Source organism: Rhinoraja longicauda, chromosome 3 (assembly GCF_053455715.1).
Source record: "Rhinoraja longicauda isolate Sanriku21f chromosome 3, sRhiLon1.1, whole genome shotgun sequence".
Taxonomy (NCBI): domain Eukaryota; kingdom Metazoa; phylum Chordata; class Chondrichthyes; order Rajiformes; family Arhynchobatidae; genus Rhinoraja; species Rhinoraja longicauda.
In genome coordinates, this window is record NC_135955.1 from 5,584,112 (window position 1) to 5,611,847 (window position 27,736).

At 45.3% G+C, this 27,736-nt stretch overlaps 1 protein-coding gene across 1 annotated transcript in view; it reads left to right on the top strand.

Moving 5' to 3' along the window:
* ift74 (intraflagellar transport 74) overlaps window positions 1–21,594 on the top strand; it is an 86,056-nt gene extending 64,462 nt beyond the window's left edge. The window contains exons 14-19 of the mRNA XM_078396840.1: window positions 3,237–3,334; window positions 4,726–4,852; window positions 9,417–9,580; window positions 14,147–14,272; window positions 16,570–16,630; window positions 21,188–21,594. Of these exons, the coding sequence (XP_078252966.1) occupies window positions 3,237–3,334; window positions 4,726–4,852; window positions 9,417–9,580; window positions 14,147–14,272; window positions 16,570–16,630; window positions 21,188–21,303 (692 nt within the window). The 3' untranslated portion in view covers window positions 21,304–21,594. The remainder of the gene's footprint in view (window positions 1–3,236; window positions 3,335–4,725; window positions 4,853–9,416; window positions 9,581–14,146; window positions 14,273–16,569; window positions 16,631–21,187) is intronic.
* The last annotated feature ends 6,142 nt before the right edge of the window (window positions 21,595–27,736 follow it).

The following is a 27,736-nucleotide window of genomic DNA, read 5'->3' on the forward strand; positions in this document are numbered from 1 at the left end:
TGTAATGAAGGGTTATTTTTTTTCTGTATTGGAGGCTTGTAAGCAATGGGGGTGCCGCAGGGATCAATGCTGAGTTGCCAATTGTTTATCGTTACATTGGTGGCATTATTTGTACACTGGGGATGACACTAGAATTGGCTGTATAACAGACAGTGAAGAAGGTTGTAATTGGATCCAGATATGGGGTAATGGGTAAAAAAAATGGCAGATGAAATTTGACGCCGATAAATGCAGAGTGATGCATTTTGGGAAGTTAAATTAGACGAGAAATATATCATGAATGTCAGTGAGTGTTTTTTCAGAGTTACAGCATGGAAACAGGCCCTTCGGCCCACTGAGTCCTCGCTGACCATCGATCATCCGCTCGCAATAGTTCACTTCCTGCACACTAGGGGCAATTTACAGGGGCCAATTAAACTACAAACCCGCACGTTTTTGGGATGTGGAAGGTAAACCAGAGCACCCGGAGGAAGCCCACACGGTCACGGGGAGAATGTAGAAACTCTACACAGACAGCACTATAGGTCAGATTGCAACTGGGTCTCTGCTGCTGTAAGGCAGCAGCATACACAGGAATTTAGAAGGATGAGAGGGGATCTTATCAAAACGTATAAGATTATTAAGGGGTTGGACACGTTAGAGGAAGGAAACATGTTCCCAATGTTGGGGGAGTCCAGAACAAGGGGCCACAGTTTAAGAATAAGGGGTAGGCCATTTAGAACGGAGACGAGGAAAAACTTTTTCAGTCAGAGAGTTGTAAATCTGTGGAATTCACTGCCTCAGAAGGCAGTGGAGGCCAATTCTCTGAATGCATTCAAGAGAGAGCTAGATAGAGCTCTTAAGGACAGCGGAGTCAGGGGATATGGGGAGAAGGCAGGAACGGGGTACTGATTGAGAATGATCAGCCATGATCACATTGAATGGCGGTGCTGGCTCGAAGGGCCGAATGGCCTCCTCCTGCACCTATTGTCTATTGTCTCTGCCAGGAGTGCCACTGTGCCCAATGGTTCAATGATGCCTTTATTGTCACATGTGCGAAGTGCAAATACACAGTGAAATTCTTTACTTACAAACTGTTCAGAGAATGTTGCTGCACCTAAGCACATCCCCAGTTGGCAAATTCTACAGCCATAGTCTACTCATCCTGCATGCAAGAGGCTCCATGTTTCGGCGGCTTTCCTCGAGTCCAGTTCACTCTAGTTATTATGAGCGGTGCCCGCTCCAGGCGAGCCCCAGGCTGCTGAGGGCCTCCAGCCATCGCCTTCCTTCGGATGTGTGAATGCTGCCCTCAACAGCGCCCTACGGACTGTCTCCGGATGCCTACGAGCTACCCCAGTAAACCAACTGCCCGTCCTTGCCGGCATCGCCCCGGCCAATATCAGACGAGAAGCAGCCACGCCGGCCCTTTCTCGAAAGGCACAGACCGGTCGGTGATTTCCACCTTCTCCATCAGATCGTCACGGAGACACCACGACATGTGCGCCTCAAGTCAAGGCGCCCCTTTGCCATGCAAGCCCACGAGCTGCTCTGTACAACACCGGTTGACACTTCCAAGGCCGCCTGAGTCAAGACGAGATGGAGAGACCAGTGGAAGTCAGCAGAACCATCTAGGCTACACCGCTATATCGGTGAACCCATGGACATCCCTGGCCAGGACCTGCCCCGAAAGCAGTGGCTAACCCTCAATCGCCTGAGGACAGGCGTCGGTCGCTATGGAGTAGCGATGAAGAGGTGGGGTCTCGTGGACAGTGCCTTCTGCGAGTGTGGGGACCCAACACACAGACAGTGGAGCACATCGTCACCAGTTGCCCCAAATACCGGCCACCGAATGGTGATCGAGGTCTGATTGACCTGGACGATGACACGTTGGCCTGGCTCGCCTCAACGGAGCTGCAGGTCTAAAAGACATACGACAGAAGAAGAAGAAGGATGTGTGGAATGACCTGCAAACTGATGTCCCTCATCACGTCTGTCGACCTTTGATTTCCGGGGGGGGGGGGGGGGGGGTGCGTCCGGCCGGCAGCCGAGCTTGAAGGCCCGGTCGACAAGGCGTCGGTTCCCTCTCCTTTCCTGCGGCCTCGTTCACCTTCCGTCAAGTCCATCGTCGCTGGCTCCATCCTCCCGATCTGTGGTCTTTGGGGGGGGGCGAGCAGGAGCTGGCTCAGCGGGCTCCCCCTCCAGGCCGCAGTCTGGCGGGTTTTGCGTTCGGCCGCTGGGGTCCGGCTCGGCGGCTACCCCCTGTATTGGAAGGATGATTAAGCTGGAGAGGAAAAGCTGAAGAAAAGATTCATGAATATGCTGCTGGAACTGGGGGGGGGGGCGGGGGGGAATTGGGTTATAAGGAGAGACTGGATAGGCTGAGACTGTGTCCCATCAAGTAGGGGAGGCTGATGGGTGATCTTCTCAAGGTTTATTAAATCACTAGATGACCCGTTGGGTCCCGGGCGGCCATCGCGGCGGCCAACAGCAGGAGAGCGGCCGCATGGCGCTGGCCCATGTTCGCCTGCCGGCGGGCATCTTCTTTAACCTTCTCTCTGCTGCCGCGCTGCACCACGGGAGGAAGGTCAGGCGCGGAACACGCCGGGACGCGGGACGGGCGCCGGTCCTCCTGGCGCTGCTGCGCCATGAAGTGTTTTTTTCCCCCGAGGTAAGGTCCAAAACCCGTGGGTAGAGGCTGTATTTGGAGTATGAGACACATCATGTTTGGCATGGACTTTGTGGGCCAAAGGGCCGGTTCCTGTACAGTACTGTCCCATGTTCTATATGTAAGGTTTAACAAAATATTTGGACAGATACACAGATAGGAATGTTTATAGGGATATTCTCTATCAAGTTGCCCTCTTTGCCGTAATGTACTTATAAAATCTCCGTAATTTTATCTGTCATCGGTATCACCTGCCCTCCTGATTTCCTTTTTAAGTATACTCCTCAGACCCCCTAAACTCCTCCAGGGATACACTTGATCCCAACTGCTACGCCTGGCCCATGCCTCCTTCTTTTTCCTGACCGATGCCTTAATTTCTTGCGCCATCCAGGGTTCCTTACTCCCAGCTGCCTTGCCCTTCACTCAGAGACACATATGTCTTGACCTAACCATAGGTCTTTTGAAGGGTGGAATAGGGTTCAGAATGACCTATTTTGCTTGTATTTCATCTACTCAATTGTTGCCGTTTGTTAGCAGTAACAAATTTAGTGTCGAGAGAGTCATAAGATTTGGGCGTAATTTGTCTTTCAAGGATTCCTGGATACTGCTGAAGAAATCAAAAATCAAGAATTGGAACGAAAATCTCAACTTGAGGGTAGCATTGTCGCCATTCTGGAACACACAACTAGAGTAAGTGCAATCACAAACATGAATCCAGACATTTTGGCCTCTGTGAGAGAAAAGCTGGTGAAAATTTATGTGTGTTTTGTAAGTTCACTGCCTGTCAGCCATGACTGTCCAGCTGAATGCCACCCATGTAAAAGTTAATAATTTGTAAATTAACCACACTCTATATTTGTTCTGCATAATTTGTATTAGAATGATAGATCTCTGTTCCAAATCTACAGAAGGTCCGTGGCTCCTTGAAATTGGTGACACAGGTGGACCAGGTGTGCCTTATGCATAGAACATAGAACAGTACAAGAGGAACTGTTCCTTCGGCCCACAACATCTCTGCTGAACATAATGCAAGACCCGCCCCCCCTGACATCAGTCTGAAGAAGGGTCTCGATAGTGGCATTTAAGAGACTTTTGGATAGGCACATGGATATAGAAGGATTGAAGGGATATGTATTATGTGCATTCATTCACAAAATGCTGGAGTAACTCAGCAGGTCAGGCAGCATCTCAGGAGAGAAGGAATGGGTGACGTTTCGGGTCGAGACCCTTCTTCAGACTGAAGTATGAATGTTTGCCAAGCTTTTGGTCAATACCTTAATATCAAGATTTTTAAATCTCTTGAATGATTTACCACCAATGCAACGTTGTAAAAAACATTACGGGCTCTACGTAATGACACATACAACATCCTCAGAGGTTCCATTTCCTGACACAGTATTTCCTATTCCAGCATTACCAATTAAGATGACATGGCTTTCTGAGCAGTATATTTTAATTTTTTTAAATAGCTTTCATTGTGGTTTGATAATGCCAGATTTTTTTAATTGACTGAAGGATTTCCTCCTCGCCATTATGCTGGGTAAACATTTTTGTGAGAAGAATGAAACTTATTCAATGTTAGAGAGTCATACAGTCTTGAAACAGGCCCTTCAGCCCAACTTGCCCACGCCGGCCAACATGTCCCAGCTACACTAGGCACACCTGCCTGCGTTTGGCTCATATCCCTCTCAACCTTTTCCTATCCATGTACTTGTCTAATTGTTTCTTAAACGTTGCAATAGTCCCTACAGCTCCTCTGGCAGCTTGTTATAATTAACATGCCCTGATGTAATAATGTCAAAATAATTATACTGTATCTAGGGTTTTTAGTGCTTGCATAAAATAGTAAAGTTAACAAAGTAAGTCCATGAAAGAGCAAAGCAATTAGATAATATATTACTTCAAAATTTCCCCCCTGCAAAATCAGTTTCTTTCCTGCCATCTTTCTCAGGTGATTTTTAATTGAGGCTGCTCGTCCTTATTGTATCAAGAATGTAATTGTTGTTTACAATATTTAGTATATAGCGTGGATGACGGGTCAGTTAGCAAAGGTTAATGTATATCCTGGTATTACATTGCAGAATATGAACCGGATGAGACAGATTTCCTCAATAACTGCACACGAACTTAAATCTATGCAGGAAGACCTGACTTTCAAGGAAACTGAAATGCAGAAATCGCAGACAACTGCCAAGGGTTTGACTGATGGTAAGGAATATTAAAACGCGGTGTCCTCTTTGTCAGTTGCTTTCACATGCTCTGGGGGAAAAAAATGCAGGGACTTACACTGGACACTTGTATATCAGCCATTTAAGACTGAAACTAGACCAAGTGGACCCGTTGGGCCCAAACCTCTCCTACATTGGTGCAGCACCCCCCCCCCCCCCCTCCTCCCTCCCCCTCCCTCCCGCCATGGATTATCATTGGCACTAGTCTCATGCCTTTCCCTTTCTGAAATCACCAATTAGTTCCTTAGTCTTGTTAACAGTGAGCAAGAGGTTTTAGTTGTGACATGAGTCGCAACATAAACACAGGGTAGTGATCTCTGGATTACTTCCAGTCCCCCATACTAATGAGGGTGGGAACAGGAAGAAAGGGCAGATGAATGTGTGGCTGAGGAGTTGGTGCAGGGGTACAGATTCAGATTTCTGGACCATTAGGATCTCTTCTGGGGCAGAGGCAAAGATACTAGAGGAACAAGATGGATCACTCCGTTGAAATCGCCCATACTGAAGTGTAGTACGCACAGGAGCGTAATGTCCGCTATTTTAGTAAGCAAAACCCGCCGTTCGCTATGCCTCTCGCAGTGTAATCAGTGTTGTGGGGGAACAGTATGTGTGATCATACCATAAAACTGCAGAATATATCTCATCTATCAATTCACAGATTTTTGTTATTTTTCTTTTAAAATGTTTCTGCAAGTTTCTGCCTACTAAAATGGCGCCGTGACCTACCACGGTTTTCAGGGTCGAGTGGTCTATCTTGTTCTGCTCTATTATCTTTGGGCAGAAGTGACCTGTACAAGAGGGATGGATTGAACCTTAACTGGAGGGGTATCAGTAGTGCTACACAGGTAGGTTTGAACTAGATCGGCAGGGGGATGGGATCCACTGCAGGACCGAGGCAGGTGAGAAGCTGGAAGTCGGGGTGGATGGTGATGAAAGAAAGTTCAATGGACAGAATAGGCATAAGAAAGGCAGGGAACATGGAAGGACTCTTCTTTTGAATTGCACTTACTTTAATGTGAGAGGCCTGACGAGTAAGACAGATGAACTCAGGTCGTGGATTGGTACGTGCGACTGGGACATAGTAGTCATTACAGAAACCTGGTTAAGAGAGGATCAGGGCTGGCAGCTTAATGTCAGGGTGCAGATGCTTCAGGAGAGAGAGTGGTGTGGAAACTGGTCCTTCGGCCCAACTCGCCCACACTGGCCAACATGTCCCAGCTACCCTAGTCCCACTTGCCTGCGCTTGGTCCATATCCCTCCAAACCTGTCCTATCCATGTACATGTCCAACTGTGTCTTAAACGATGGGATAGTCCCAGGCTCAACTACCTTCTCTGGCAGCTTGTTCCATACACTCACCACCCTCTGTGTGAGAAAGTTACTCCTCGGATTCCTATTAAATCTTTTCCCCTTCATCTTGAACCTATGTCCTCTGGTCCACAATTCCTCTACTCTGGGTAAAAGACTCTGTGTATCTACCCAATCTGTTCCTCTCATGATGTTATATACTTCTATAAGATCTCCCCTCATCCTCCTAAGCTCCATGGAATAGACACCCAACCTCCTCAACCTCTCCTTATAGCTCACACCCTCTGGTCCTGGAAACATCCTCGTAAATCTTTTCTGAATCCTCCTTCATCAATAAAACGACACCCCTCCCCTCCTATACCTCGACTTTCAGAAAGCCTTCAACAAGGTCCCACATAGGAGATTAGTGGGCAAAATTAGAGCACATGGTATTGGGGGTAGTGTACTGACATGGATAAAAAATTGGTTGGCAGACAGAAAGCAAAGAGCGGGGATAAATGGGTCCCTTTCAGAATGGCAGGCAGTGACTAGTGGGGTACCGCAAGGCTCGGTGCTGGGACTGCAGCTATTTACAATATACATTAATGACTTGGATGAAGGGATTAAAAGTACCATTAGTAAATTTGCAGATGATACAAAGCTGGGTGGTAGTGTGAAGAGTGAGGAAGATGCTATGAGGTTGCAGGGTGACTTGGACAGGTTGTGTGAGTGGGCGGATGCATGGCAGATGCAGTTTAATGTGGATAAGTGTGAGGTTATCCACTTTGGTGGTATGAATAGGAAGGCAGATTATTATCTGAATGGTGTCAAGTTAGGAAAAGGGGACGTACAACGAGATCTGGGTGTCCTAGTGCATCAACCACTGAAAGGAAGCATGCAGATACAGCAGGAGGTGAAGAAAGCCAATGGAATGTTGGCCTTCATAACAAGACGAGTTGAGTATAGGAGCAAAGAGATCCTTCTGCAGTTGTACAGGGCCCTAGTGAGACAGCACCTGGAGTACTGTGTGCAGTTTTGGTCTCCAAATTTGAGGAAGGATATTCTTGTTATTGAGGGTGTGCAGCGTAGGTTCACTAGGTTAATTCCCGGAATGGCGGGACTGTCGTATGTTGAAAGACTAGAGCGACTAGGCTTGCATACACTGGAATTTGGAAGGATGAGAGCGGATCTTATCGAAACATATAAGATTATTAAGGGATTGGACATGTTAGAGGCAGGAAACATGTTCCCAGTGTTGGGGGAGTCCAGAACCAGGGGCCACAGTTTAAGAATAAGGGGTAGGCCATTTAGAACGGAAATGAGGAAAATCTTTTTCAGTCAGAGAGTTGTAAATCTATGGAATTCTCTGCCTCAGAAGGCAGTGGAGGCCAATTCTCTGAATGCATTCAAGAGAGAGCTAGATAGAGCTCTTAAGGATATGGGTCAGGGGGTATGGGGAGAAGGCAGGAACGGGGTACTGATTGAGAATGATCAGCCATGATCACATTGAATGGTGGTGCTGGCTCGAAGGACCGAATGCCCTACTCCTGCACCGATTGTCTATTGTCTAACTGCTGATGGTAGTAGCATAATGAATTCTGAAGTGTATAGACATATCCTATCTGCTCAAGTTTAAACAAATGCCTCAAATCTCATTGGCCAGCGGTTCATTCTACAGCAAGACAATGATCCGAAACATACTGCTAAAGCAACAAAGGAGTTTTTCAAAGCTAAAAAATGGTCAATTCTTGAGTGGCCAAGTCAATCACCGGATCTGAACCCAATTGAGCATGCCTTTTATATGCTGAAGAGAAAACTGAAGAGGACTAGCCCCCAAAACAAGCATAAGCTAAAGATGGCTGCAAAACAGGCCTGGCAGAGCATCACCAGAGAAGACACCCAGCAACTGGTGATGTACATGAATCGCAGACTTCAAGCAGTCATTGCATGCAAAGGATACGCAACAAAATACTAAACATGACTACTTTCATTTACATGACATTGCTGTGTCCCAAACATTATGGTGCCCTGAAATGGGGGGACTATGTATAAACACTGCTGTAATTTCTACATGGTGAAACGAAAATGGATAAAAATGGCCTTCATTAAAATCTGACAATGAGCACTTTAACCACATGTGATTTTTTCTATTACAAATCTCAAATTGTGGAGGACAGAGGCAAATAAATAAATGATGGGTCTTTGTCCCAAACATTACGGAGGGCACGGTATCTCATTGGTGACCCCTGGACTATCTTTGACGGACTTTATTGGCTTTACCTCGCACTAAACGTTATTCCCTTATCATGTATCTATACACTGTAAATGGCTCAATAGTAATCATGTATTGTCTTGCGCTGACTGGTTAGCACGTAACAAAAGCTTTTCACTGTACCTCGGCACATGTGGCAAAAACTAAACTGAACTGAAAGAAAAATTGAGATCACGGTAAAATGTAGTTTTCTGACCAGATCCAGACTAATGATCTGAAATTTACTTCCTGAGGTAACCCATTAAAAAAAAATCAGTGTTTGTTTAGATCAGTGTACATTTGATAATTGGTGGGAAGGATAGTGCTCCTAAAAAGCAGAAACGTTTATTGCCGATTCTGACTTTCCAACAAGCAATTTCAAATGAAGAACAAATGGAATAAGGCAAACCGCCAGTAACACAGTGTTTGATTTACACATGATATTACAATAGAACATAGTTTCCAAAATCTACAAACCTTTTTTGAAATCTTTTATCACGTCTGATGAAAGACCAACCACAATTGCAACACTTCATGTTATGTTTTTGCCACACTAAAGAAGTCAATTATTTCACACTGGGTAATGATACATTCAGTACTCTCATTGATTATGCAAAAAGTTACAAATGAAAAAAGAATTCCGAACCATGGTACCGAAGTAAAAAAAGTGGCCATTATCTTTACAAAGTGCATTTACAACAAAGTCAATCCAAATCTCAGTTTTAGCTCCACTGTTCTGCCTTATCCTGAGGACCCTAGATTTCTCTATTATCTTGAAATTATCTATCGCAGCCTTGAATATAATGAATGTTGTCATCTGTTCCCTGGGGTAGTAATTTTAAATTGATCAATATTCCTTTGGTGTTCTTAACCCATGTGGAATTATTACAGGTTGCAGATTATCCTGCATATTGATCTAGTTTTTCATCTTGCATGTTTTAACAACTAATAGCTGAGGGGATAGTGTCGTAGACCATAACTTCTCTTTCTCTCATCTGGCCAACTAGAGAGCCAACGGCTCCAACAAGACCTTCAGAAAGTTGAACAACTTGAGAACAAGATCAGTGCTGAGCTAGGTTCTTTAAAAGAAAAAATCCAGCAGATAACAATTGCGCTTGAAACCTATAATGACCTGAATGGCCTAAAGACAGCTGGAGAGGAGAAGAAAAAGGTAATAGAACTTGAAATCATTCATTGTGATATAACTGAATGTTGGTTTTGCATTAAAAGTGGCATGTGTTCCATGTATGAAATAAGCATTTTTTAAGCTATATATTTACGTAATTTGGATTTAAATGCCTCAATGAGGCTGAATTAAGCTCACAGTGGGAATATAGGTTGCAAAATTGTATTTTTCTATCACTATATTACAAATCCATACAAAATTCTCATTTTATGTCTACTTTCCCTTCGTGTCCATCATCCATGTTTCAAATGTTGACATCACTGTCATCATCCGTCCTGAAAAGGGCACAAGCTTCCGGCGACAATCAGTGGGAGCCATCACTTGTACAATAGATGATGGTGGGAGCAGAATTAGCTCAGGACACTTAGAGTTCCTGCCCCGCGACCTGGACGCTTCTGCTATGGGGCCATTTTATGTCTACTGTGAAATGGTGTTTGATAATTGTTTACTGCTTTTGCCTTTTGTAAATCTTGCTTTACTTTCACTTAACCTTCTTTTCATCACAAATAACTTGGAGAAATAAAAAAATCTACTTTTATCGATATCATTATTCAAGTTTTTCTCGGATTTTCCCATCCTGTCGTTACATATTGTATATTTTCCTACTATCATGCCAGTGTTTCATAAATATGTGGGCTATTCAAATTTGTACCTGAATTTTACAGATCCGTTGACAAAAATCTAACCAATCTAACCAATTGTTTTCCTGATATGTCACCAACAATTTCTATCTTCTTGCATAAACTATCTCTAGATTATTTTGAGTTATCTTATCCGCTACTTCACCATGTCAATGTAGAGTTTCTGCTGCTCCTATAGGAAAAGAAAACACACCTTGTTGGCGAACTTAACATGGATAACTTTTGTTTATTTATTCTTTCATTCTTCATATCAGGTAGTGAAAGAACTGTTGCAGGGTGACTTGGACAGGTTGTGTGAGTGGGCGGGTGCATGGCAGAGGCCGAATTCAAGAGAGAGCTCGATAGAGCTCTTAAGGATAGCGGAGTCAGGGGGAAAAATGCTCCCAACTGTTGGGGGAGTCCAGAACCAGGGGACACAGTCTAAGAATAAGGGGTAGGCCATTTAAAACTGAGGTGTGAAGGAACTTTTTCATCCAGAGAGTTGTGAATTTGTGGAATTCTTTGCCACAGAAGGCAGTGGAGGCCAATTCACTGGATGAATTTAAAAGAGAGTTAGGTAGAGCTCTAGGGGCTCGTGGAATCAAGGGATATGGGGAGAAGGCAGGCACGGGTTACTGATTGTGGATGATCAGCCATGATCACAATGAATGGCGGTGCTGGCTCGAAGGGCCAAATGGCCTCCTCCTGTACCTATTTTCTATGTTTCTATGTTGCAATCTGGAGTAAAAATGCACTGTTGGATGAGGCAGATGGGGAGATGGGGACATGCAGCAGAGAAATTGCAGCTCTGGTCAAGAAAAAGGAGACATGGAGCAAGTATAGGCAGCTGGGATCAAGTGTATCCCGGGAGAAGTTTTGGGAACTGAGAGGTATGCTAAAGAAGGAAATCAGGAGAGCAAAAAGGGGGTCAGGATATAGCTGTGGCAGATAATAATAAAGATAATTTCAAAAGATTTTACGTACATTAGGGGGGAAAAGGGTCACCAGAGAGAGAACGGGCCCCCCAGATGTCAATGCGGTCAACCGTGTGGAGCCACAGGGGCTTGGCAAGGTTCTCAATGAATATGTCTCCTCTGTGTTTATCGTGGAGAAAGACATGTGGAACTTGGGGCAGTTGATGGAGGTGTCTTGAAAGCTGTCAGTATTATGGTCAAGGAAGTGCTGCAGGTCCTACACACGTATGAATGTGGACAAATGTGGGCCTGACCACTTCGGGAAGCTAGGAAGAAATTAGGTGTCCTGGCTGAGACATCATTAAATACGGATGAGGTACCAGGAGACTGGAGGGTGGCAAATATTGTGCCTCAGCATAGTTTTGGACGTGAGAGATCATGTCTCACGAATCTGTGTTTTTTGAAGATGTAAGCATAAATATTGATAAGGGCAGAGCTGTGGATGTGCGCATGACTTTCAGCAAGGTATTTGTCAAGGTTCTGCTGGTAGGATTCTCTGGAAGGTTAGAATTGGATCCAAGAAGAACAAGCCGACTGGATAGAACATTGGCTTCATGGAATCTCCCAGTTGCTAAACACTTTAACTCCCCCCACCATTCTCATACTGACCTTTCTGTCCTGGGCATCCTCCACAGTGAGAGGCCGGTCAAAGTGAGGCCAAACGCATATTTTGCTTGGGTAGCTTATAACCCAGCATTATGAATATTGATTTCTCTAACTTCAAGTAACCCTTTCTTTCCCTCTCTCTCCATCCCTCCCCCACCCTAGTTCTCCACCTAGTTTCCCTGTCCTCCTGATTAATTTTACTGTTTGTATGCCTCATTGTCACCTTCCCCATATCCATCAATGAACCATTCTACATTTCCTTGATCACAGTCTGCTTTGATCTGTCATTTTCACACCTTACCCTTCCATATCTCTGCTTTCCCTCCCCCTGACTCTCAGTCTGAAGAAGGGTCTTGACCTGAAACATCACCCATTCCTTCTCTCCAGAGATGCTGCCTGTCCTGCTGAGTTACCCCAGCATTTTGTGTCTATCTTCAGTATAAGTCAGCATCTACAGTTCCTTTCTACACAACAGATAGATTTCCTTGCAGTATTGTTGTTTATCTCCAACAGAAATGAGCATGGATCATATGCTACAGGGAAATGTGAGGTAGTGATGAATTATAGTGAAAGTATAAAACCCACTTGAAACCATTGCAATGCAAATTCTGTAAATTGCTAGAGATTTTTTGAGTCTGATGTTTAATCGAGCTCTTACACAAAGCGTTTCCACAGAGTATTATGAAAAGGTCTGAAGACCATGGCTTCTTCGAAAGACTCACCACTGCTGTACGAGAGTTTCTTTGTGTGTTAACTAATCTGAGCCATAATTAAAAGGCTGATCAGTCCCCATGTGAAAGTCAGATTCATGGCACAGGTCATGCAGACTAATCCGTCCAAGAGCCTCCAGGGAATAAAGTCCCAGCCAGTCCTCTCTCTCCTCATAACTCAAGTCATACAATCCCAGTACCATCAATGTGTGTCTTTTCTGCACCCATTCCAGCATAATAGCATATTTCCTGTAGCTGGCAACCAGGCTGCATAAACAATTGTAAGTGTGGTCTCACCAACACAGTTGTAACATGATCCCTCAATTCCTTGAGTACCAATGAAAGCAAGCACGCCAAATACTTTCTTCATTACCTTGTCTACCTGTGTCACTGCTTTCAGAGACCTATATACGTACCCCTTGGTCTTTCTCTATCTCCAAATACCTGTCATTAACTTTAACCTGTCGTTAACTCCAAATACCGGTCATAAGGTCATAACTAATTGGAGCAGAATTAGGCCATTCGGCCCATCAATTCTACTCTGATCAACCATGGCTGATCTATCTCTCCTTCCTAACCCCATTCTCCTGCCTTCTCCCATAACCCCTGACACCCGTACTAATTAAGAATATATCTATCTGCCTTAAAGATATCCATTGACGACGTCCACATCCTTCTGTGGCAAAGAATTCCACAGATTCACCACCCTCTGACTATAGCAATTCCTCCTCATCTCCTTCCTAAAGGAATATCCTTTAATTCTGTGGCTGTGACCTGGTTTACCTTTCCAAAATGCAACACTTCGTACTTTAATTTAATTTTTTTTAATTTAGAGGAACAGCGCGGAAACAGGCCCTTCAGCCCACCGAGTGCGCACTGACCTGCAATCCCCGCACACAAACACTATCCTGCACACACTAGGGACAATTTACGATTTTACCAAGCCAATTAACCTACACACCTGTACGTCTTTGGAGTGTGGGAGGAAACCGAAGATCTCGGAGAAAACTCACGCGGGTCACAGGGGAAGAACGTACAAACTCCGTACAGACAGCACCAGTAGTCAGGATCAAACCCAGGCGTCTGGCGCTGTAAGGCCCAGTAAGGGCGGCACGGTGGCGCAGCGGTAGAGTTGCTGCCTTACAGCAAATGCAGCGCCGGAAACTCAGGTTCGATCCTGACTACGGGCGCCGTCTGTACGGAGTTTGTACGTTCTCCCCGTGACCTGCGTGGGTTTTCTCCGAGATCTTTGGTTTCCTCCCACACTCCAAAGACATACAGGTATGTAGGTTAATTGACTGGTAAATGTAAAAATTGTCCCTAGTGTGTGTAGGATAGTGGTTAATGAGCGGGGATCGCTGGGCGGCGCGGACTCGGTGGGCCGTAGGGCCTGTTTCCGCGCTGTATCTCTAAAACAAAAAGGCAGCTACCTCTGAGTTAAATTCCATACCTCATTCTCCGCCCCACTTCCCGAGTTCATCTCGATCCTATTGCACCTTACATAACCTTCCGCCCTGTGTGAGCCTCGTAATTCTTATGTTATGCTTTTGTTTTGGAACTTTATTTTGTTTTGTTTTGTATTTGCACATTTTGTAGATTTGCCTGAAAAAATAAACAATTTTCATTCCATCTGATTTTCAGAAACTCCAGGAGGCGAAAGTGAGACTCATAAAACGAAGAAACACATTTAAGAAGATGATGCAACAGGTCTCAAAGGAATACGATATTCTGAAGATGCAGTTACAGGAAAATGAAACCCATTCACAGGTTACTTCTTCACAGCATAACACCTAGAGTCATTCAGAGCGGAAATAGGTCCTTCAGCCCAACTTGCCAACACCGATCAACATGTCCCTTCTACACTAGTCCCAGCTGCCTGTCCATGGCGCATATATCCCACTAAACCTATCTTATCCGTGTACCACTCTAAATGCTTCCGAAATGTTGCGAGAGTACCTGCTTCAACTACCTCCCCCAGCAGTTCGTTTCATACACACACCACCCTTTGTATGAAAAAGTTACCCATCAGGTTCATATTAAATCTTTCCTCCCTCACTATAAACCTATGTCCTCTGGTTCTCAATTCCCCTACTCTGGGCAAGAGACTCTGCGTTTTTACCTGAATCATTCCTCTCATAATTTTGCATACTTCAATAAGATCACCCCTCATCCTCCTCCCTGTAGCTCAGGCTCTTGAGTCCTGGCAGCATCCTCATAATTATCCTCTGCACCATTTCCAGCTTGACAACATCTTTCCTATAACATGGTGCCCAAAACTGAACACAATATTCTAAATGTGGCCTCTCTAACATCTTGTACAACTGCAATATGACCACCCCCCCCCCCCCCTCCCACCTTCGAACCCATTGCACTGACTTATAAAGGCCAATATGCCAAAAGCCTTTTTGACCACACTATCTACCTTTGATGCCAATTTCAAGGAACTATATATCTGCACTCATCGATCTCTCTGCTCTACAACGCTCCCTAGATCCCTACCATTCACTACGTAGGACCTGGCCATGTTAAACTTCCCAAAATGCAACACCTCACATTTCTCTGTGTTAAATTGCATCAACCATTCTGCAGCCCACCTACCCAACCGATGTAGACCCTCCTGCAATTTTTGACAGACATCTTCACCATCTACAATACCACCCACATTTGTGACATCTGAAAACTTGCTAATCATGCCTTGCACATTCTCATCCAAGTCATTGATAGAGATGACAAACAGCAATGGGTCCAGCACCTAATCCTGACGTACACCATTAGACATAGGCCTCCACTCTGAAAAGCAACCTTCCACCATCACTCTCTGCTTCCCTCCATGAAGCCAATTTTCTATCCATTCAGCTATCTCCTTGGATGCAGAGCCTTGTTGTATGCCTTGCTCAAATTCACATATACAACATCTACATGCCTTAACCATCAGGCCTCTTGCATTAAAAAAGTGTAATTTAAACCAATATTCCTTCCTCGCTCCCCCACTTTCTCCTGACTATTCTGTCCTCTAAACTTTCACTCATCATCCTCCAAACCAACTTCTAACCTCTCACCTTCCTCAGTCCTGTATAAGATCTGACCCCCCCCCCCCCCCGCCAATCTAGTTTAAACCAACCCGTGTAGCACTAGTGAACCTGCCTGCCAGGATATTGAAGGTAAACACAAAATGCTGGAGTAACTCGACACATCAGGTAGAATGGGGGACGTTTCAGTTCGAGACCCTTCTCATGATACCCCTCTCGTTAGGGTGTAACCCATCTCTCTTGAATGGGTCGCCTCTGCCCCAGAAGTGATCCCATGCGTCCAGAAATCTGAATCGCTACCTCCTGCACCACCTCCTCAGTGTAGATTCATCTCCCCTATCTTCCTGTTCCTACCCTCACCAGCACTAAACAACCTATTTGATGATTCAGAGTCAGACATTGCCAAAAACACCAACGTGCAATGAAATTCCTTGTTCACCTGAAACTCGTGGCGTAAACAGTGTACATACTGTACTGAAAATCCCGCGGCCTATTTCAAAATAAACTATTGTAGTGGCGTGGTGGAGGCCAGAGAAAGGCCACACTATCTTAATATGCATTTCTGTATGGCCTTGGTAAGCAGTTTTTAAAAAGAGACACTGGAATCCAGAGCAATAAACAAAGTGGTGGAGGAAGTCTGCAAGTTAGGCAACTTCTGTGGATGCAATGGACAGAAGGGGCCTGATTTGAAATGTCGCCAGTCCGTTTCCCTCCACAGATGCTCCTTGACCCACTGCACTTTGTCCAGCACTTTGTCTTTTGTTTTAAAAAGAGAACAAGACCCATGTGCGTGTATCGGAAATTTTGCAATGGACCAGTTACAATTATGCCATAAAATGCATTTCTAAAGAATATAATTTCATGCAGAGCAAATAGAGGCTTGATATTATGGAGGATTTGTTAGATTCCAGTTAAAATGGACATGTTGAGCTGGAGGACCTGTTTCCATGATCTACGACTATAATTTTTACTATTGTTGATGCCTTATTTTGATAACTCTCAATATTTACTTTTTCAACCGATTACTTTTTTCAGCTGATGAATCTAGAACGCAAATGGCAGCACCACGAACAGAACAACTTTGTCATGAAAGAATGTATCCTTGACCATTTGCAGTTTGCAGTAGCGTTTAAGCAATAATGTGTCATGAGAGCATCAAAACCTTTTACTTTCAAGAGATTTAAATACTAGTTCAGATCAGGCCAGGCCACCGGGAAGAATTACCTTAACTTTCCCCAAAAATCACGTGGTATCTTTTACACGTAGCTAATCTGGCTGGAAGAGCCTTCATTTATTGTCCCATCGGAAAGATGGCAGCACGTCCTCATTACTGCTTGGAGGTGTTCACTTGGATTCCCGGAATGGCGGGACTGTCATATGTTGAAAGACTGGAGCGACTAGGCTTGTATACACTGGAATTTAGAAGGATGAGAGGAGATCTTATCGAAACGTATAAGATTATTAAGGGGTTGGACACGTTAGAGGCAGGAAACATGTTCCCAATGTTGGGGGAGTCCAGAACAAGGGGCCACAGTTTAAGAATAAGGGGTAGGCCATTTAGAACTGAGATGAGGAAAAACTTTTTCAGTCAGAGAGTTGTGAATCTGTGGAATTCTCTGCCTCAGAAGGCAGTGGAGGCCAATTCTCTGAATGCATTCAAGAGAGAGCTGGATAGAGCTCTTAAGGATAGCGGAGTCAGGGGGTATGGGGAGAAGGCAGGAACGGGGTACTGATTGAGAATGATCAGCCATGATCACATTGAATGGCGGTGCTGGCTCGAAGGGCCGAATGGCCTCCTCCTGCACCTATTGTCTATTGAGTGACCCATAGCCTATTGGCCCAGGTAAGACTGCTGTCAGCTGAGCAAGATCTGCCACCTTTCTGACAGATTTCATCTTTGTTATCTTGCAGGACATCTCATGTCTGGCAGTCTTATTTTCAATATGGATGGTGTGTTTGTCACCAACGATTGCAATAAGTATTTATCAAAAATTCGATCTATCACCCAAAGGATGGAAAATGCACTGCTGTTACCTGCTCAGCACCAGGTTTCACACCCATTCGGTATCAGCAAGCAGATACAGGGGAATACTATTTGCAGATCCCCCCTCGAAGTCATGCAACTTCCTGCTCTGTATATACACCGATCAGCCAAAACATTACAACCACTGACAGGCAAAGTGAATAACATTGATTATCTTGTCACAATGGCACCTGTCAAGGGGTGGGATATATTAGGCAGCAAGTGAACAGTCAGTTCTTGAGGTTGATGTGTTGGGTGCAGGAGAAATGGGCAGGAGTAAAGACCTGAGCGACTTTGACAAGGGCCAAATTGTTATGGCCAGACGACTGGGTCAGAGCATCTCTGAAACGGCAAGGCTTGTGAGGTGCTCCCGGTCAGCAGTGGTGAGTACCTACCGACAGGGGACAAACCACAAACCGGCGACAGGTGTTGGGCACCTGCAGCAGTTCAAGGTGGTGGCTTATTCCCATCTTCTTAAGGGGCGTGAGGGATGCATGATAATTGCTGGCCCTTCTCAGTGACACTTGTATCCTGAAAAATGACCCAATTAGGAATAAATGCACATTTAAAGTTTTTCAGAGGAGGTAGAAAATGGCAGAAATATTTTGATTGAAAAGAAAATACAAACTACTGTCTGCACTTGAGGTTGTGCTGATTTGTTCAAATATTACTTTACTGCTCAAAAGAAGGTACTGTTGAGCAAGCACTAATTCCAGCAAGAGTAGATGCAGCACTGCAATATGAACATTCCTGGAGAATGACCATACTGCTTTTGCAAACTATTTCAGTTTTCCCCGTACCCCTGAATATCAAATTTATAAAGAGAAACGTGAATTAAAAAAAATATACAACAGAAATCACACGGCTCACAACACACACTGTTCCATTGTGCTAATGTTATACACTGATGAGCCAAAGCATTATGACTACCTGCCTAATATGCTGTTGGTCCTCCGTGTGCAGCCCCATACACAGCAGGGTGCGATGCACTGTGTATTGTGACACATTCCTCCCGTGACCACCATTAACATTTTCGGTGACTTGTGCCACAGTCGACCTGCTGTCGGTTCGGACCAGACAGGATAGCCTTCGTTGCCCTCGCGCATCGATGAGCCTTGGGCGCCCAACACCCTGTCTGTCGCCGGTTTGTGGTTTGTCCCTCCTCGGACCACTGTCGGTAGGTACTCACCACTGCTGACCGGGAGCACCCCACAAGCCTTGCCGTTTCAGAGATGCTCTGACCCAGTCGTCTGGCCATAACAATTTGGCCCTTGTCAAAGTCATGCAGGACTTTACTCCTGCCCATTTCTCCTGCATCCAACACATCAACTTCAAGAACTGACTGTTCACTTGCTGCCTAATATATCCCACCTCTTGACAGGTGCCATTGTAATGGGATAATCAATGATATTCACTTCACCTGTCAGTGGTCATAATGTTTTGGCTGATTGGTGTACATCTAACTGGAAGAGTTAGTGGAAGTTTTTGTTTCATTGATAAATTCAGCATTTTCAAAGCTGGATTCATATCAGTTGAGTTATTTAAAAATGCCAGTCTGCTTTACTGGCTGACCTTTCAATAGCATTTTGGTGATTATTATTATTTCTGAGACGAGTATTGTTAGATTATTTTTACTATTATTGGTAAATTCTTATTTCAGTGTTTGGGTTCATTTTTTAAAGCTTGTGATTATGCTACTATATTTACTCATTTTCCAGGATTACCATTTTATGTGTTACTTGAATGTTAATATGCTTCCCGAACACAGAGTTTAAATTGAAAGTAAGTAAAAAAGCCTTGTTGCCATTTTATTGTGAAATATTTTTGGTGTAAAAATCATTTGGATACCAAATAGGAATCTTGCATGCTGAAGATCTAGAATAGGTTCATATATAATAACCTGGTTTTATACAAGAAATTTATTTTAATAGCAATTAGAAACTTACAAACATAGAGGAGGCCATTTGGCCCTTCGAGCCAGCACCACCATTCATTGTGATCATGGCTGATCATCCACAATCAGTAACCCGTGCCTGCCTTCTCCCCATATCCCTTGATTCCACTAGCCCCTAGAGCTCTATCTAACTCTCTCTTAAATCCATCCAGTGATTTGGCCTCCACTACCCTCTGTGGCAGAGAATTCCACAAATTCACAACTCTCTGGGTGAAAAAGTTTCTCTCAACTCAGTATTAAATGGCCTCCCCTTTATTCTTAGTCTGTGCACCCTTCTTGCATATTCTATTACCATGTAAATATTGTAAGTAATGTTTATGATTTAAAGAAGATTATTTTAAAGGTCTATTTCAGGACTACCTATACATTCATCGCCACACTGCATTTTGAGGATTTACTAAAAAGCCAGCCGATTTACTCTGCAGTTGGTGGGATGGAAGCTCAAGACTCCTGAGCAGCTTTTCTCTTCCTGAGCACCTGCACAGTAACAGTGGATTCCAATAAGATAGTGCAGATTTCCTGTGATGTGCTAGATCTCGGTGCATTGTGCCACATCCACCATCCTGATCATTCATTTCCTCCACCATCGGCACAGCGGTAGAGTTGCTGCCTTACAACGCCAGGGACCCGGGTTCGAATTTGACTACGGGTGCTATCAATATGGAAATTGTATGTGGGTTTCCTTAGGGATCTCGGGTCTCCTCCCACACTCCAAAGGCGCACAGGTTTGTAGGTTAATTGAAGGTAGACACAAAATACTGGAGTAATTCAGCAGGACAGGCAGCTTCTCTGGAGAGAAGGAATGGGTAACATTTCGAATCGAGACCCTGTTGAAGAAGGGTCTCGACCTGAAACATCACCCATTCCTTCTCTCCAGAGACCCATTTGAAGAAGGTGTCTCGACCTGAAACGTCACCCATTCCTTCTCTCCAGAGACCCATTTGAAGAAGGGTCTCGACCTGAAACGTCACCCATTCCTTCTCTCCAGAGATGCTGCCTGTCCCGCTGAATTACCCTAGCATTTTGTGTCTACCTTCGATTTAAACGAGCATCTGCTGTTCTTTCCTGCACACGTTGTTGGTTAATCGTTGGTATAATGGTAAATTGTCCCTAGTGTGTGGAGGAAAGTGTTAATGTGCGGGGATTGCTGATCGGCGCAGACTCAGTGGGCCAGTGTTTCTTCACTGTATCTCTAAACTAAGCTGAACTAAATCAGCATGCTGTGGCTATAGTCACCATTTACAATATGCACGTTGAAAAGATTGAGAATTTCTTCCCAGTTAAATGAATGGAAAGAAGGGTTTGTATAGAGTTTTTAATTTGGTTTAATTCAGTTACTTTAAATATATTTAATTTTGCCTGTGGTTATTTTTTTTTTCAAGAAAAAAACTGAAAAATAAATGTTTTTCGATTTATCAAATATTCAGTGAAGGCTTTGGAATTTTGGTTAAGGTCGAAGACATTCCCAAGCATAGCTATTGAGAGATTAGCCAGCTAATTGTGCTTTGCTGCATGGGCCTTATTTTGTAGTATGCAAGCTCTTCTAATGTTACCCCCATGTTCACGAAAAAGTTTCACTTTTTTCAGTTACTGTTCGTTAGTTGGATCGGTTTTGTCCCTCCAAAACAATAATTTTCAATGTACTGTCCTTGTTTTTCCTTAACTCTGTTCAACAGTCATTGCTACAAAGGGAATGGAGAGTAATTACCAACCTGTTGTGAAAAATGTTACCAAACAACTTACCGAGTTCAACAAAATACTTCAAGAAGCCCTTCAAAATGCCAGAAATTGACCTAAACTTTATCTCGTTTGGAAAGACTTGAAAGGGAAATAGTTCATTTATTGTGAAATATTCATATGAAGTTTGCTCATGTTTTACTAACTTTTTCTCATACATTTCAGTATTTTCTGGTTTTAGTTTACCTGCAGTTTATCGTGAGAATGTTTATTGTTCTTGAGTTCTACACACGAAGATAAATACTTTGCTGAAATGCAATTTATTTCGTAATGGGTGATTTAATAACTCCAGGATCCACTTCAGTTATTTTTGTGAATCTGAGAAAATAAAATGAGTATTATAACAAATAAACATTTCCTTGTCATGTGAACTAACTTAAGTGAAATCCTCAGAAATAAATTAGTTAAGCTGTCAATAAGAAGAAATGGTTGGGAAGGAACTGCAGATGCTGGTTAACATTGAAATAGACACAAAATACTGGAGTAACTCAGCGGGACAGGCAACTCTGGAGAGAAGCTGCCTGTCCTGAGTTACTCCAGCATTTTGTGTCTGTCTACAATAAGAAGTAGTTGCTTGGTGTATTCTATAGTGCCTTGCACAGAGTTGGATGCACATATGATTTGGCCAAGTGATACAATACAATACAATACATCTTTATTGTCATTGTACAGGGGCACAACGAGATTGGGAATGCGCCTCCCATACGATGCAATAAATTAATTAGCTAATCAGTATAAATTTATACAACCCAGTGAAACAAAATTAGAAACAGTTTTAAAACAGTATAAAGTGCAAGTAGATCTGTGCCGGTTCACTGTGCGATGTGACCATCCGGCTCAGCAGGACCGGTTCATGGCAGCTACGGCCCTGGGGATGAAGCTGTTCCTGAGTCTGGAGGTGCAGGCGTAGAAGACCTTGTAGCGTCTGCCTGATGGTAGAATTTCAAACAGACTGTTGCAGGGGTGTGAAGAGTCTTTGTGGATGCTGGTGGATTTTCTGAGGCATCGTGTGTTGTAGATGTCCTCCAAGGCTGGTAGCTGTGTTCCGATGGTCCTCTGAGCTCTATGGACTACCCGCTGAAGAGCTCTCCTCTCTGCCTCCGTGCAGCTGAGATACAACACAGGGATGCCATGCGTTAGGATGCTCTCTATGGTGCAGCGGTAGAAGGTCGTCAGCAGCTGTTGCGGTAGACCAGACTTTTTCAGTGTTCTCAGGTAGAACAGTCGTTGCTGTGCCTTCTTGACCAGCGCAGCAGTGTTAGTGGACCATGTGAGGTCCTCCGAAATGTGAGTGCCCAGAAACTTGAAGCTGAACACTCTCTCCACACTGTCCCCGTTGATAAAAATCGGGGTGTATTCCCCGTTGTGTGATCCACGGAAGTGGATGATCTGGTACTGGAGGTTTAGGGACAGGTTGCTAACTGAGCACCAGTTTCCATGTTGCTAATTATTTACGGCAATACAGAAAGCCATTCATCCCAATCTGCCAGCTCCAAACAGAATAATCCCATCTTTCCTAGTCATAGAATCATTCAGCGGGGAAACGGGTTCTTCAGCCCAACCAACCCACACTGACCAACATGTCATAAGATCATAAGTGACAGGAGCAGAATTAGGCCATGCAGCCCATCAAGTCCACTCCGCCATTCAGTCATGGCTGATCTATCTCCACCTCCTAACCCCATTCTCCTGCCTTCTCCCCATAACCCGTGACACCTGGGTCCCACCTGCCTGTGTTTGGTCCATATCCCTCTAAACCTATCCTATACATGTAGCTGCCAAAATGTTTGCGATAGTAAATGACTCCTTCGGCAGCTCGTTCCATACCCCTCGGGTTCCTATTAAATCTTTTCCCCCCTTCACCGTAAACCTATGTCCTCTGTTTCTTGATTCCCCAGTCTAGGCAAGAGACTTTGCATTTACCCGATCTATTCCTCTCATGATTTTGTACACCTCGATTGGATGACCCTTCATCCTCCTGCGCTCCAAGGAATCGAGTCCAACCCTGCTCAATCTCTCCCTGTAGCATAGACCCTCGGGTCCTGGCAACATCCTCGTAAATCTTCTCTGCACCCTTTCCAGATTGACAACATCTTTCCTGTAACATGATGCCTAAGACTGAACACAAAACTGAAAATGTGGCCTCACCAATGTTTTATATAACTGCAACATGACCTCCTAACTTTTATACTCAATATTCTGACTGATGAAGGCCAACGTGCCAAAAGCCTTTTTGACCACCCCATATACCTGTGACACCAAGGAACCATGCACCATCACTCCTAGAGATCCCTCTGCTCTACAACACTCCCCAGAGTCTTCGCATTCACTGTGTAGGTCCTGCCCATGTTAGACTTCCCAAAATGCAACATCCCACATTTTCTGCATCAAATTCCATCTGCCATTCCTCAGCACACCTGACCAATCGATCAAGATCCTGCTGCAATTTTTGACGACCATCTTCACTATCTACAATATCACCCATTTTTATGTCATCTGCAAATTTGCTAATCATGCCGTGTACGTTCCCATCCAAATCATTGATATAGATCACAAACATCAATGGGCCCAGCACCAAACCCCAAGGCACACCATTGGACTCAGGCCTCCAGTCTGAAAAGGAACCTGCCACCATCACCCTCTCCTTCCTTCCATGAAGCCAATTTTCTATCCATTCTGCTATCTCATCTTGGATCCGATGTGGTAACCTCCCAGAGCAACCTACCATGCATAATCTTGTCAAATGGCTTGGTGAAATTCATAAATACAACTACAGCTCTGCACTCATCAACCTTTTTGGTAACATCTTCAAAAATCTCAATCAGAATCATGAGACACGACCCACGTACAAAACCATGCTGACTATCCTTAATCACCCATTGTCCATCTACAGTGCATTCAGAAAGTATTCAGACCCCTTGACTACTTCCACATTTTAGATTTAGATTTAGAGATACAGCGCGGAAACAGGCCCTTTGGCCCACCGGGTCCGCGCCGCCCAGCGATCCCTGCACAGTAACACTATCCTACACCCACTAGGGACATTTTTTTTACATCTGCCCAGCCAATTAACTTACAAACCTGGGGGTGGGGGAAACCTTTCTCTTTTAGGTCTCTTCCTCACGGCGCGGGGTGCGGCTCGGCCGCGGGGCCTTCCATCGCCCGGTGCGGCTCGGCCGCGGAACTTAACATCGTCCAGTGCGGCTCGGCCACTGGACTTAACAGTGCCCGGTGCGGCTCGGCTGCGGGGCGCAACATCGCCCGGTGCGGCTCGGCCGCGGGACTTTACATCGCCCGGCATGGCGCGGCCGCGGGACTTTTCATCGCTGGTGCGGCTCGGCCGCGGGGCCTAACATCGCCCGGCGCGGCTCGGCCGTGGGACTTTTCATCGCTGGTGCGGCTCGGCCGCTGGACTTAACATCGCCCGGTGCGGCTTGGCCGCGGGGCCTTCCATCGCCCGGTGCGGCTCGGCCGCGGGGCCTTCCATCGCCCGGTGCGGCTCGGCCGCTGGACTTAACATCGGCCACGGGGCCTAACATTGCTGGTGCGGCTCGGCCGCTGGACTTAGCGGTGCCCGGTGCGGCTTGGCCGCGGGGCCTAGCATCGCCCGGCTCGGCCGCGGGATGTTTCAGCGCCCGGTGCGGCTCGGTCGCGGGGACTTCCATCCCCTTGAGGGGACTGTGTGGGTCGGTCGGGGACGAGCTGTCTGTCCGTGGGCGTGGGGAAGAGAGTGGAAGTTTTGTTGCCTCCATCACAGTGAGGGGGTGTTTGCAGTCACTGTGATGGAAGTTTGTGTTGGGGTCGTGTGTCTTGTGTTCTTTTTTGTGTATGACTGCTATGTAATTTCGTTCGGTACCTTGGTACCGAATGACAAATAAAGCTCTGTTGAACTGTTGAGCTTTGGAGTGTGGGAGGAAACCGAAGATCTCGGAGAAAACCCATGCAGGTCACGGGGAGAACATACAAACTCCGTACAGACGGGGCCCGTAGTCAGGATCGAACCTGAGTCTCCGGCGCTGCATTCGCTGTAAGGCAGCAACTCTACCGCTGCGCCACCGTGCCGCTTATCCTTTTGTTACGTTACAGCCTTATTTTAAAATGGATTAAATTATTTTTTTTATCATCAATCTACACACAATACCCCAGAATTAAGTGAAAACAGGTGTTTAGAAATTTTAGCAAATTAATTTAAAAAAAGTAACTGAAATATCAGATTTACATAAGTGTTCAAACCCTTTGCTTAGTTGAGCTTAGATTCATCCTGTTTCCATTGATTATCCTTGAGATGGTTCTACAACTTGATTGGAGTCCACCAGTGACAAATTAAATTGATTGGACAAGATTTGGAAAGGCACACACCTGTCTATACAAGGTCCCACAGTTGACAGTGCACGTCAGAGCATAAACCAAGCTATGAAGATGAAGGAATTGTCCGTAGACATCCGAGACAGGATCGTGTTGAGACACAGATCTGGGGAAGGGTATAAAACAATTTCTGCACAGTGCACAGTGGCCTCTATCATTCTTAAATTGAAGATGTTTCTATGTTTCTGCGGAGCTCTATCATGACTTCATGGTTCTTAAATTCAATGCCCCGAGCAGTGAAGGTAAGCATACCCTATGCCTTCTTAACCACCCTATCTTCTTGTGGTGCTCAACTTCTTAGAGCTAAAAACTTGAACTCTTAAGAACCCTCTGCACATCAATGCTGTTAAGGGTCTTGCCATGAACTATTTTCTCCCTCACATTAAACCTCTGAATGTGCATCACCTCACACTTTCTCGGGTTAAACTTCATCTGCCATTTCTCTGCCCATTTCAGCAGACAGCTGAGGGAATTGAATGCAATATCTCTAAGTTTGCGGATGACACGAAGCTGGGTGGCAGTGTTAGCTGCGAGGAGGATGCTAGAAGTCATGATAGAGCTCTGCAGCTAGGAGGCTGCAGAGTGACTTAGATAGATTAGGAGAGTGGGAAAATGCATGGCAGATGCAATATAATGTGGATAAATGTGAGGTTATCCACTTTGGCGGCAAGAACAGGAAAGCAGAGTATTACCTGAATGGTGGCCAATTAGTAAAAGGGGAGATGCAACGTGACCTGGGTGTCATGGTGCACCAGTCATTGAAAGCAAGCGTGCAGGTGCAGCAGGCAGTGAAGAAAGCGAATAGTATGTTAGCATTCATAGCAAGAGGATTTGAGTATAGGAGCAGGGAGGTTCTGCTGCAGTTGTACAGGGCCTTGGTGAGACCGCACCTGGAGTATTGCGTACAGTTTTGGTCTCCTTATCTGAGGAAAGACATTCTAGCCTTAGAGGGAGTACAGAGAAGGTTCACCAGATTGATCCCTGGGATGGCAGGACTTTCATATGAAGAAAGACTGGATAGACTAGGCTTATACTCGCTGGAATTTAGGAGCCTGAGGGGGGATCTTATTGAAACATATAAAATTCTTAAGGGGTTGGAGAGGCTAGATGCGGGAAGATTGTTCCCGATGTTGGGGAAGTCCAGAACAAGGGGTCACAGCTTAAGGATAAGGGGGAAGTCTTTTAGGACCGAGAGGAGAAAACATTTCTTCACACAGAGAGTGGTGAATCTGTGGAATTCTCTGCCACAGAAGGTAGTTGAGGCCAGTTCATTGGCTATATTTAAGAGGGAGTCAGATGTGGCCCTTGTGGCTAAAGGGATCAGGGGGTATGGAGAGAAGGCAGGTACAGGTTATTGAGTTGGATGATCAGGCATGATCATATTGAATGGCGGTGCAGGCTCCAAGGGCCGAATGGCCTACTCCGGCACCTATTTTCTATGTTTCTATCCTACTGCATCTTCTGATAGTATTCCTCACTGTCTGCAACTCCTCCAATTTAGGTGTCATCAGCAAACTTACTTACCAACCCAACGATATTTAAGTCCAGGTCATATCTATCTATCTATCTCTCTATCTATCTCTCTTATCTTGTTTGTTCCCTTCCCCTGTATGTTTGTTCTGCCGTTTGTTTGTTTGTCCTGTATGTGCAGTTTTCATCCGGAAAAAAACGATAGCGCCACAATTTAAGGCCGAACCTACTCACCATTGCCCCACGGTCTCAATAAATCGAATTTTGTTGCTTTTTAAAAACAATTTATCGAATAGACTTGAATAAATGCGCTCTCCCCCCCCCCCCCCGCCCCCCCGGGGGAGGACGAGTGAGAGGACCGGCGCCCGTCCCGGCGTGCCCCGGGCCTGACCTTCCTCCCATGGTGCAGCATGGCGGCACAGGGTCCAACAAGATGGCCGTCGCCGCCGTTCGCTGCCGACCGCTGCAGGAGAGCTTTCGGGTCCACGGCTCGTTCTGGCCAACGCGATGGACGCCCGGGGCCAACGTTTGTGGCTCCCTCTCCCCTTCCCTGTCCCCCCTCGCCTGCCCACAGCCCCGGGGTACACTCCACGCCCGGCAATGGGTCCACGGTTCGGTAGGGTTGCTGGGCCCGCAGCAGAGATTTGCACCCA